The sequence below is a fragment of the Homalodisca vitripennis genome, chromosome 5 (assembly GCF_021130785.1).
Source record: "Homalodisca vitripennis isolate AUS2020 chromosome 5, UT_GWSS_2.1, whole genome shotgun sequence".
Lineage (NCBI taxonomy): Eukaryota > Metazoa > Arthropoda > Insecta > Hemiptera > Cicadellidae > Homalodisca > Homalodisca vitripennis.
In genome coordinates, this window is record NC_060211.1 from 168,042,731 (window position 1) to 168,056,364 (window position 13,634).

The 13,634-nt window shown below is 34.8% G+C and overlaps 1 protein-coding gene across 1 annotated transcript; it reads right to left on the minus strand.

Moving 5' to 3' along the window:
* Positions 1-1,543: 1,543 nt before the first annotated feature.
* LOC124363119 (cytochrome b-c1 complex subunit 8) lies at positions 1,544-6,571 on the minus strand. Its single transcript, XM_046818251.1, has 3 exons — positions 6,415-6,571; positions 3,244-3,429; positions 1,544-1,748 (listed from the first exon to the last, which is right to left on the minus strand). The coding sequence occupies exons 2-3, from the start codon at positions 3,416-3,418 to the stop codon at positions 1,654-1,656; spliced, it is 270 nt and encodes an 89-aa protein (XP_046674207.1). The 5' UTR covers positions 3,419-3,429; positions 6,415-6,571; the 3' UTR covers positions 1,544-1,653.
* Between the last annotated feature and the right edge of the window lie 7,063 nt (positions 6,572-13,634).

Below are 13,634 nucleotides of genomic sequence, written 5' to 3' on the forward strand. Positions count from 1 at the left end.
GAGTGTGGAAGTAATTTAGTATTTTTTCCCCCTTCTTAAGTTAGTTATAGTGATAAAATGATAAGTTTTATTGTGTAAATATCTATTTGTAGAGTAAGGAACAGTACTTGTCTTCATTTTTCTTTTCTGCATACGGGAATGTACATTTGCAAAAGTAGAATTTTTATGCCTATATAATAAGAAATCCATTTTATTTCAGAAAGATTTTACATTTTTATTTTATTATTTAGATTTTTCTTATTTCAAAAATATGTATAGTTTAATTTTTATGTACACATCGTGGTAAGGATAACGTGTTTTTGAAAACATTTAATATTTTAAGTAAATTTGTAAGATCTACTTAGCAATTTTTTTTTATAAAAGCTCTTCATTAAATTACGACATTAAAACTAGCCAATACTAATACAGTCATGTCTGTATTTTAATGTAAATATAAATTTGTATTAATAAACTGGTTAAAACATATTTTTTTCATTGTTTTTATTTGGGTCTGTCCGACCCAGCCCGTCCTGATACGTAATTTTTTTTGCCCGTCTACTCTAGAGTTAATAATCATAGTATCTAAATTTGGAAATTATCAATTAACACATTCACTGTGAATGTAAAATGAATGAGACTGAGTCACTATACCTCTGTGCCATTACTCATCTGCCACAGTCAATATGTTAAGTGCAATAGTTGTGCAACTTTAATACATATAGTTAATACATTTATTATGACTCTACACTCAGTGAGATCATAGATAAAAGCATTCCCCTATCAGATGATCATATGAGACAATAAAAATACCTCTTCACTTAGTTTACACTATATTTTGTAGTCCAGGTGTCTCTGATGTCAAAACTATGTAAAGAGCTCATTTTGATCTTCTTCATCACAAACTTTTTTTAATTTTTTTATCACCAGACGAACATGACTCCAGATTCCAGGAGTCAAGTCTGTGACAGTGCCAGATTCCAGATGCTGCACTAAAGAAGGTGAGCTGGAGCTAACCTCAATATTCATATTGAATCAACCCTTCCCTCCATAGCTACATAATTGGTTTTAAGTGTCTCAACCTAAACACAATTTTTTTGAGAAAATTATTGTTTGAAATTTTTAAACTTATCTGTAATTTCAAACTAACAAAAAACTTTTAGGCCTGATGACCTTCTTTCTTAGAGAAAATTGAACTAGGTAGTGTGCTTATACAATACAAATCTATAGAACTAAAAAATTCATTCAAGAGAATAAGACAACTACGAGCAATATAAAACAACAGCATATAAGTTTTTTATAATGTCCAATATCTTTCCATATTTTATTTTTATGTCAGTCCTACACTTCAACAAGCATATCACCATTACCAAACAAACAAGCCGAGATGTGTTTTATTATAAGCTAATATCAATTTAAATCCAAAGCATTACAAGGCTTTTTGGTCTGAAATACACATGTAAAAATCTATTCCATGATAATTTTAAAATGTATAACAAGATGAACTTCACCTTTCTTCTCCTTACGTATTGGTACCATCTTCCAAGAGGTAAAAAAGTACTCCTTGTACACTTATAAGAACATAAATTTATTTATAACAATTTCTTTTACAGTATTCACCACGGCTCCATAAAGACATGTAGATAATCTTAAATAAGCTACATTAAATATTTGGTTTTACTTGTCATTCTTGAAGTCATCAGGGTTCTTTCTCATCGTACGCTGATGTTCCTTTTCATTCTGGGTATAGATAAGGTAGGCCAAAATGAAGGCTGAAACAATAGTAAACGTATTAACTTTTATACAAAAACTAACTAGGTTCTCATTCATTTTTATATATCACCTTATATATTCATTATTTAAAACTAAATATAAAATCTTACATTCACAAAAAAACACCATGAGCAGTTAGAAAATTATACCCAGATCCCTTTAGCTAAACACGTTCGCTGCGGGCGGTAACGTTACCACTGCTACGCTGCGCTAGGAGCGTATGGTAACTATGGTTACCACAGAGTCTTTGTTCTGAAATGAGGTCAGTGTTTGGCCAGCACTCGAGCTATAACAATGCTGTATCTCTCGCTCCTAGGGAGATACTTCTCCCGCCTTTTTATGCACTTCGTTTTCACATTAGACATTTTCAATTTTGTTATGATTTTTTAAGTTTTTATAGTAGTAAGTGATTGTGCAACACAATGGATCTTCCCCCGGGACCAAGTGGTATACAACAACCAAGTTATAAGCGTTCAACAGAGTTCAGATGATGAAAATTATAACATGGACGATGTGGAGTACCAGAAAGACTCGGAAGTTGAGGATCCTGATTACGAGACCAACTCACCCCAATGGAGCGCTCACAACCGGATTGGAATGAAAGATATTCCCTTTATAGACAGGAAGGATTTTTAGTTTCTTTGCCAGATGACAAATCTCCAATTTGTTTTTTCAAACTGCTTGTGTGAAATAAATTTTAAAATTAATAAAATGAATTATAATTTATTTACTGTCCTGTTGATTTTAACTTAGCTTATTAGCTAATTTTACTGATTGTTAACGTTGTAATGCAACTTACCCTTTACAATAAAGATTCTTGATAGTTTACATAGTACACTAGTTAGTTATTTTTTATTCAAATTAAAATGAGAAATAAAGAAGATGTTTTTGTTACGAGGTGTGGAAGGAAGTTGGCAGTTGATCCACTAGCATCCAGTAATGCCTGTGTCACCCGTGCTTCTATAGTGTCTTATTGTCACAACAATGATGACAACTTTATGTTTGTAGACCCTTCAGTAATTGTTGTTGTAAAGTGTAAGTAATTGTAACCCTTTGACTAGTAATCCCGCAACACATTCGGAAGCGCCCTGCGTACCACCTGCAGTAATCCTGATAGCCGTGCGGAAAGTGATATGATGCTAAATAGTCTTTATAATAATGTTTTGTGATGAATAATCTCTCGCTTGAATACACATGCGATCTAGAGGAATAAATATACAGTTTCAAGTAGTTTTCGTCATTCCCACTAGATCGCAGTTGTTCTTTTATTTATTTCTTTCAAATCACCTAAAAAAATAAAATCGAAAATTAAAAATAACCTTACTTTTTTGGGCACTCTTACCGAAGTAAAACCCACCAGTCAAAGGGTTAATACCACTTAAAAAATGGAAATAGTACTAAATGTATATAATCAAATATTACGTTTTAAGATTACTTGATAAAACTTAGGCCGATAACCAGACAACAGTTTGACACTTTAAATGTAAAACTTACGAGGAGTGACAATAAAGATCTTTGAGCGAATCCTTCTGATCGTGTTGGGAATACCGTGGGAGATGGCACCAGCGAATGCCCTCTGTTCAAAGGGACTCAGCTTGTATGTGAGGATACCACGCACTGTGGCTAGATCCCCAAAGTGTTTAGCCAGCAAAGCTACTGAGGTCCTCATGGTTGTAAGGTCTGAAACATACAGACATAAATCATAGATCTGAACAGGTGAAATTCAAGCAAGTACTGAGCCACAAGTCCAATTTTACTAAAAATACATGTTTATTTCATGAACATCATCGCAATAACTGATGTAGTAATAATTTGCTACTGATCTGCCATAACAGTTTTATTTCATACTCTATTAAAATTAATATATTACTCTCCAACAAAATGATAATTGTGGATATAAAGATGTAGGTTTCATGTAAAGTTTTATATTGTATTTAGTTGATGACGATTCTACTCCCGAGATTTTGTTTTGCTATTTATGTTCACTGATCATTTATTTATATAAATATAAATAAATACATTGAGTTAAAACATTCATCAAAAACTGGTAAATAACCATATCTTTCCTAATTTTGTCATCAGTGTAATAACAAAGATTCTATGTGAGAACCAATTGAAACGTTAAGTTAACAAACAGAGTTGGAAAACATTATTTCAAAAATATAATTTTATTTTACTGACCAACATAACAGTGAATTGTAATATTTTAAAGTAAAACTACAATTCTTCCGTAGAACAATATTTTGTTGTTCTACTTGTGTACTATCAATCATATCATCTGCATTGTGGTTGCTCATCACACCCTCGTATTGTTAGTGGTTGTGGATGACGTTTGTTAATATCACATAACTTTTGTGTTCACACTATTTTTAAAGCTGTACTTCATCATATTTACTTCCCATTATTATTTACGCCCGCCTAATTTTAATCATCTTCCTTAACATATATAGTTATTACATATACATACATAGGTTTTGAACAGCATACCTCCACCAGCTACATGTTGCGAAATGAGAAGATAATATACCTATATCAGTTAAAGGCAATGATCTCAAATTACAATGGTGTCGGTTATCCAGATCCTGTTAGGTGTTTTAGGGTAGGGGCGATCTACATCATGATGAAGCCAACTATCTAATTCTTTCCAACATGTACACTTCCATAACAAATAAAATGTAAAGAATATTTTATTTCACTAGGCTAAGTTAGGGCTAGAAGTCTTCTCTAACACAACCTGGGGACCAACAGCTTTAGGTGACTTCCGAACCACCACCAATGGTCGGGCAGGTGGATCACCTACACAAGCAGCAGCTACGCTCAACGTTGCTTGACTCGGTTATCTTGTGATAACCACTGTAACCGTTACATTGTACCATTAGCACTCCCTAGCCATTTGCATTCCAAAAAAATAAGTTGTACTATGCAGTGAAATACTTTTCAACAATAACTTAATACAATTTCCTTGAGAGTATAAGCAATGAAGATAATTATATTTATCATGAAACCTGTAAGTATTGATATAGAGACAAAACAAGTTGCCTCTGCTAGTCCCCACTCCAGGCATTGCTAGTGAGTTCTTGTTCACCCCCTAACTAATTTGTCCAATAAAAACAATAGATTATGTGTGGTTTGCCCAGAATTAAAGATCAAATAAAGTCTACTTTCTGGTGTTCAAGATGCGAAAGTGGAACCCATCAAATCTGTGATCACAAGCTGTGGAGTAATTCTGGTGACTAGATTAACGTGGGGCTGACGAATAGTAAAATACACACGTACACACATAAATAGTGAAACTGTGATCACAACCTGTGGAGTAATTCTTGTGATTAGATTAATGTAGGGCTGACAAACACTCATAAATAGTGAAATACACGTACACATACAAACAGTGAAATTAAAACACTTATGAAAACAGACATTTTGAGGTTCAGTAAAATTATTTGGAACTATGAGTAGCCTATTATAAGCTAATTGTAAATTGTTTAACAAAACTGGAGTCTTATCATGTCCAAAACATCCGTAAAGGGCTGAATAAATTTTTAATTTAATTGTAGGCTTTGTAATTCTGGTACTTTGGTATTATCCAGAGGCCACTATTTTTCAGAGTAAATGTGGCAATTGGGAGTAGCGGTGACTGGTGGCGATGCATTTAACTCAATTCTCACCAACATTGCTTCTTTTGGGAGGCAGAATATGATAACCGTTTGTCGTAATAACTTATAAATTTAAATACAGGTTAAATAAGGTTGTTCTTTTTGATACTGCAATTTATTTTGGTACCCGATAAGGAAAACTCGTCCAAAAATAAAGTGGCCTAGCTGGATAATATCAAAGTAACAGAGCTTTCCTTACCAAGCACCTAAAATGACTACATTATTATAAAGAACAGACTTTATTGGACTTAATACAAAAATTACATCTCATTATGACAATCAGTTCTTGTTTTCTGCCTCCTAATAAGTAGTTTAAGGTTAGGTTATCAAAAATATGTTACTAGCAGTACCAGAGTTAAAGTTAACCTTTACGAGTGCTCACATGACCTGAGCTTGAATTTGGGTACAAACTATCTTGAGGGAAGTTTTTTTCACCATAAGTATAGGAAGGAGCACCAAAGCCTGCAATAATGATGGTTTGGTCATTTCCAAACAGATGGGCATATACATTACTGTTTGTCCCTTTAACTAGTAGGCCTAATTCCACTTTATAAGTTTATATTTAAATTTTTCTGACTTTTCACAACTTTTGAGTGAAAGAAGTGAAAGAAAAAAAATTGTTTTTTCTCTATCCACTTTTCCAGCATTTGGTTTGGAAGACAACAACAAATAATGTATAGTAAATAAATGTGTATCTTAGTTTACAGGTAATCAATAATATAGATATTTTTAAAACCTTCTAAGAAAATCTTTTTCTAATTGTGTAATTTTGAACGGTCTAGAACTACATAAATTGTTATTTAAAACAAGAACTGGGTCTATCCAAATTATTAATTTATAACCTAGCAAAAGTATAATTGTTCAATGATACTGACATTTTGGAGTTATAACTTTGGTTATATTAGACCTATATTAGTAATAAAACATGTGATTCGCATAACACTTTATCGTTGACAAAATATTCACACATTTTTAACACATAAAAATACATTTATTTTATTATAAAACTTACATTTCTAAATAACCTTCCTTGCCCTTTTGGTATTCACTACAGAGAAAACTACAGAATAAGAAGAAGAAACCAAGTACACACACACAAAGTATTTTTTGTTTTATATTCTACGCTTTGACTTTCCGGATAATAAAACAGATCTTGCATCCCAGTTCAACCATCCAGTTCTGTTTCTTTTTAATCATGGGCTATTATATTAAATCTTTTGTTCAGAGTTTTCATCTTATAGTAGTTATCTATTTTTTATAAATTAAATTAAAAATGTAGAGTATTTTTATTTAGGTATTATTTATATGTAGATAAACCTCATCCAAAATTGAGACACGGAAAATGTTAGGTCCTGGACTGTCTTCTGTGGAGTGAGAAGTCCAGGTAGTATATATTTTAACGGTAACAATCAAAACTACGCGGCGCAGCTGTACCCTCGGCCTTTTACTGAAATAATCCCCTAGAACTCAGCACACCTCGTCCATATGAATGATTTATCTCCTATGTAGTAATTAACATAATCAAACCTCATGTGCTCCTTTTTACGGGGAGGTGAGTTAATGACAAGTGCCTACGTCACCTCTCTTTTGATGAATTCCTGCGCAGAGTTTGTGTAAGCAAATTGCAAAAAAATAGGCTTTATCCTTTTATTTCTTTTACGTTATGGTTATATATAATGCATTACGTTTCAAAGAGTTTATCCTCGTATTGAACACGTATGTATTTTCATGAGGATAAACGGAATGCGACTTGGATTGTGTGTGGTGTGCAGGCCCCCTCACCTGAGGTACACTTCTCTTGCTCAGGGGCGCACCCAGAATTTTGGTTTGGGGGGGGCTTCGGCTTCCCAAGTATAAAAATGTACGCCTATAGTTTTCCATTACATGACCTTCAATGACCAGTAATATATAATTAGTTGGCCTATAACATATCGAACTACAATAATGTAACATTTGGTACATCACTGTATTACATGATCATTAGATAATTGAGTAAGCTATAAAACCAACTGTCTGTGGCCTGTTTCATAATCAACTACAAGTTAATCTTATTAGAGAAAAATTTAAGTTAATAGGCTACTATTACATTAAAACCAGCTTTTAGCTCAATTAAAACCTTATTAAAATTACAAGTTAAAGCTTTATATTGATTTTTATTATGAAATGTCATCCTGGAATAAGTTGGACTGTCATTAATTAGTTTTAAGTTTTTCAAGGAAAGAAATAATACATTTAAATTACAAATGTAAATTTAATGATTACAAAATGAGATGTAAGTTAAAGTTAAAATATTTACAAGACAAAATCTAGACGTCTGGTCGATTTTTTGAGAACAGAAACTACCTCTGTATTGGTCACTTCTATTTCACGGTGAATATTCAAAGCCGCCAGTCCACTCAGTCTGTTAGCACCCATGGTATTCCTTAGATAGGTCTTGAGTCTACGTAATGTTGAGAACGACCTTTCTGCTGTACTCGTAGTTACAGGGATAGTGCACAATATTTTCAACAATATGTGGATGTTAGGAAACATGTCCTTATCACACAAGTTCAACAAATCAATTACATTTCTTGGTGTGTTGGTGTGGGTCTTAAAGCTGTTGTGCCACAACTCAAAACTCGGCTTTGAGCAGGCTTTCGTTGTTTCCCACCACTTTCAATTATGTCATTTTTATAAAAACAACACAGCTGCAGATAATTAAGTTTTGAGGTTTCTTCCTTTCCACGTGATCCATCGGCTGTAGGCATCAGACACTCAAACCCCTTCAATATGTCTTTATGTTTCATGAATCGGGATTCCAAAGAACTTATCAAAGATTCAATCCAAGGGATGAAAATAGAATCGCCGGTAGTACACTTCAGGCGTATCTGCTGGTGTGTTGTTTCTATTTTGTTGTCTGCCAACTGTTCGGGGCATGGAGATTTTACATCCAAAGTTGTTGGCCATATGGGTAGCCTCTTCAAACAAGGAGTGAAACTCTTCATCCGCATTTGTTCTTATGGATTTTAGGCTTTCAAGTACAGTTTCAGCATGTGTGATTGCAGAAGATAGTTCCAAATCACTTCCTTGCAGCTTTTTTGCTTAGGTTTACAGTGTAACCAAGGAGCTTGTCTGATGCCAAGAGAGAAATGATGAATTCGCCTTGACGTAAAGAGCTGAGTAAAATAAGAGTTCCAGAAGAAGAGTCTCTATCACTCCTGTTTTTTATTTCCTCCAACGCTACTTCAACTGGTTGAAGAAGCTCCTTCATGACAAAGACGGCATCATGCCTTTGCACCCATCTTGTTGGACAAAGTTGTAGCAGTTTTTTTCCTGTTGGTTTCAACATTTATCTCCGATGCAATACACTGTTGTAAAACGGCTTGTCTTTTAGGAGTGTTGAAAAAATTATACCACCCTCTCTACTATTCGAAACAGTTTCTGATAGGTGCAACTTCAGAAGCGTTTGATAATGCCAGATTAAGGCTATGAGAAGCGCAATGCACAAATATTGCTGTGGGGTGAGCTTCTTGGATACAGGCTTGGGTCCCATTAAACTTCCCACTCATGGCAGCCGCTCCATCGTACCCCTGGCCACGTAGGTTATTGACGTCAATGTTACTATCTTCAAGTCCTTTTATTACAGTTTTTGCCAACTCCCTACCGGTTGTGGAGGTTTAGTGGCATGAACTTGAGAAATTGCTCACATATTTGGTAATTATTTGATGCATCAGAATCTACGTATCGTAGACACAACGAAAACTGTTCAATTGTTGAAACATCGGACGTTTCATCTGCGAGAATACTAAAAAACTTAGCCTCTTTAACTTTAGTTGCTATTTTTTCAGTTATGATCTGGTTACAAGCATCAATTATTTGGTTTTGGAAGTTCCAACTTATGTACGTAGCATTTTTTCCACATGATTCAAAGTGTTTTTTTAAATCTTGATCCCCCCGCTTCAATTCTGGCTCTAAGCAGTGCTCTAAAGTTACCCTCATTCTCGGCAGGTCTACGATTTATATCAAACTCGCCATAATCTCTATGGCCCCTAAGAGCAATATTTTGCCTTTCCACACAAAATAATAGTGTCTATTATCGGAAGGATTCTTTTCACGTTGTTTTGGGCTTGAAGGTCTTTCCCTTTATCAAGGGATTTGTCGATTGATTTGATTTCACTATCCATTACTCTTTTAAAGTTAGCTGCGCTTACACAAGAGTCCTTGTGGTACTGTGAGGCTGCATGCTTTTTCAAATTTTTCTAATGCTTTTTTCCAGTTAGAAAAAAACCTTCCTCAACAAGTTGGCCAGTATGTTGAGCGTTACTCTTGCCTACTTCTTTTTTGGAAAAAAGCATACAATGAACACAGTATGCAGAGTCTTCAATTCCAGAATAAGACAGCCAAGTATATTTATTTAGCCATGAAAACAAAAATTTTCGTTGTTGAGTCCCGTACGTTCTGTAAGGAAAGTTAAAACTACTTTGAGGGACCCATCTGTCATTCAACACTTTTAACTTTTTCACTGTCTGTCAATTTTTTTGTTTTAAACAAAGCAATGTCTAAGTTATTTTGACTTACATCGGACTGCAGAGTTCTTACGTTAGCTCCCGAGACATCCTCCAACACAAACTCAGGCTGTTCAGCACATGTAGGCAGCTCCTTACTTGCCGAAATATTTTTGTGGCATTTCAACGGTTTAAAATAGTTTTGTATACTAGCTTTTCTTTTATCACCCATAACTTACTAGACTACTGTCCAACCAATTTGTCAGACCTAGACCACAAACACAGCTTGAACTTGACAGCCAGACAACCCATAACACACACTATACTGCAATTCGATAAAACTACGACTGTCAACTGGACAAAAGACAAATTCACTGCCGGGGCGGGCACGGGCGCGTCTGGTGAGAGTTGTGGAAACTAGAGCTGGTCGCCCATGGCAAACGGCACGTAGTCATCGCCATAGAGCAGGATGGAATGGAGGGAGCTAACACAGCAGCGCAGGCAGTTATACTGTGGAATACATACGTCTAAATATTTGTTTCACAACTCTTGATTTCTATGATTTAATAATCTGTGTTACTTTAATAAATAGGTTTAACGTTACCATTCATTATAGTTTATAAAAGTACGATAAAACATATATGATGATACATAACGAATGATTAGTCACATACAGTATTTATTAGTCGGATATATCAGGTCCTTGGGGGGGGCTTAAGCCCCCAAAGCCCCCCCCTGGGTGCGCCACTGCTCTTGCTGCTCTGTTTCATTCCCTATTTGTTGATCTAGCTGAATGAATGAATGAATTGATTTATTTCCCAAATATATGTACAATATTACAATCCAAACTTTACAATTAACTTCTAAAAAATTTTTATTACATTACCGAACGGAGTTTGAAATGAGAACAAAGAATAAATATCATAAGAAATAATCATCATAAGAAATAATCATCATAAGAAATAATCATCATAAGAAATAATCATCATAAAATAAACATCATAAAAATAACATCATGTATAAAACATTGTCCTCGGGAAATGAGCCTGCATGGGCTATGATGCCTGTGCGCAGACTCGAGTTGCTCACGCCTGAAGAAATAACGGACTGGATATACATTAAAAAAATGAATATAAAATATAATACAAAATAATACACTATTATATACCACATACACACGTGAATCTGGAATGAATATAATAAAAGGAAAAAACCGTGTAATTTTGATTTGTACCTGTTTTAAAGCATTGAATATTATTAATTTTAAAAACATTTACATATTAGCAACAAGGGTAAATAAGCAGGGTCACCGCAGATTATAATGGGGTAGTGATAATGAATAATGATGGGATAGGAGTGGTGGCTGTTCACATGTTAAACTGTCCGCCCGTAGTTCGTAGTCAACACTGCCTCGGCCTCCTCAATAGACAATGATAATATCCACTGGTTAACTTTCCTTTTAAAGATAATTGTAGAAATTTCATTGAAAAAACTAAAATTAGGAAACTGTTTACTTATATTAATAAAAAGCACGTGAGCTAGATAGTATGAGTTGGTGTTTGAATAAGATTTAGTTAATTGCAGTGGTAGAATTCCTGTTGATCTAGAATAACGTGTGTTATGGGTGTGTTGAGTTCTTTCAAATAAATCGCTGTCGAAGTCAAGTAATTATTTACGCCGTCTGTTGAAGGAATCGAATGCTTGTTCAAATAAGCCAACAAGAATATCAGCTAGATCGGTCACATTGATAGATCACATCATAGTAGACAAGTCGGCCGAAGTAGAAGAGATTGGCGCAATTGACGCTCCCAGTTTAAGAGACCACAAAGAAAGAAATTTGACAGGTCACAAGCTTATACACTATACGGTGACATGTAGAAAATAATTAGGGCCACAGCTTATTTGTTATCGTGTTTACTCTACATTTAATGTAGATCGAGATCTAGTTGAATTGGTAGAAGTGGAGTGAGAGAGTGTGAAGCATATTGAAATTTTGATGACATACAACAGTGTATAATATCAAATATTAGCAAGATGTTTGAAGAACAGGCTCATATAGTTTGTAAGAGAGTGATTAAGAAGAAAGCGCCATTGAGAAATAAAGAAATCATGCAGCTAACAAAATTTAAAAACAACAAGCTTAGAAACAAATATAGAAAGTGTAGGAAGAATAAATTATGACTGGAAGACTGGAATGATTATAAACGTGCTAGAAACAGATTTAATGGATTGATTGGAGAGCAAAGAGGGAAATTTATCTGATTATCACCTGGTTGTGATAATACAAGAGAGTTCGGGGTTTGTCTAAAGCAGTGTGATATGGTATGAGGACATTTAAATGATAAAATCCCACCTGACGTAAAATTAAACGGCATAAACAAGTTTTTTTTTAATGGAACATAGTAAATGAAGTTGATGAGAATACATTCAATTTCTTTATGGCTGACAAAAGAGGTGGTTAATGAATAATTTAGTTTTTTTTATGAAACTGGAGATGATATAAACAAAATAGTACAAGAAATAAAATCAAAGGCAGTAGGTAGTGATGACATATCTACTGATATGTTAAAACCTGTGAGCCCATACACCTTAGGAGCTATAACATATTTAATAAAACAGTCACTTAGAAAGTTTCCTAAGAAAGAAGTCTAATTAAACCACTACCGACAGTAAGAAATCCAAGAACACTTCAGCAGCTGAGACCTATCTCCATAATACCTGTCATTTCAAAGATTATGGAAAAGATTGTAGTACGTCAAATCGTAAGATATGTTAATTGCAAAGAGATATTGCAGTAGTTGCAATCTGGGTTCAAGAGTAAGTACAGCTCATGCACTGTACTTTTAAATATATTCGCTGACCTGGATGAGACAGACACGAAATACATGAAAATATAAGTCACCGACCATACTTGATTATTCACAGGCGTTCGATTAGATCAGCCACAAATTGTTGACAGCTAAAATGAGTTATTATGGATATGGAGAGAACATTGTCAGGTTCAATCATACCTGGATGAATGGCAGGAGATCACGAGAGTAAGAGGTGAAACTTTCTTGCCCTTTCTAAGCGGCGTGGTGACCCTCAGGGTAACAACTGTTTGGGACCTTTTTTCTTAAATCTGTACACATCTGACCTACCCAGCTGTGTACAACACCGTACTGTCGATTTATATGCAGACGATTGTCAGTTACACATTTGATATAAAATTGAAAAAATTTAACTTGCAGTTGCTGATGCCAATTCTGATAGGCCTATCGTCTGTCAGCAAAGGTCTCAAATTGAATATCAGCAAGTTTTCAGTTCTGCATATAGTTCCACATCAGGAGATACAGTCCTTCAGTCTGCATCGGGTTCAGGTGATGCTTGAAGGCCATAGGCCCTATTGGTTTATGACAAGATCAAAACCTTGAGCGTTGTGCTTTTGGCAAAGAGCTTACATTTTCTGATCACGTCACCCACGTCATTCAGCAATCCCTGTGAAGGCTGAGGGCATTTATACGTTTAGAAACCTGTTACTGGAATCTGCCAAAGTTCAGTTCATGCAGTCAGTCATTTTGTCAGTATATGTTATTACGTGTATCCAGCATATGGAATAGCCTATCAAGAGAAGACACAGGAAGGATTCAAAGTTGCAAAACACTGCAGTAAGGCTACTTTACTGCCTCTCATGTTTTTACTACGTGCCTTCCAATCGCGAGGCTGTCCACCTGCTTCCTATGGAAGTCTTCTGCGCCATACTGACGTG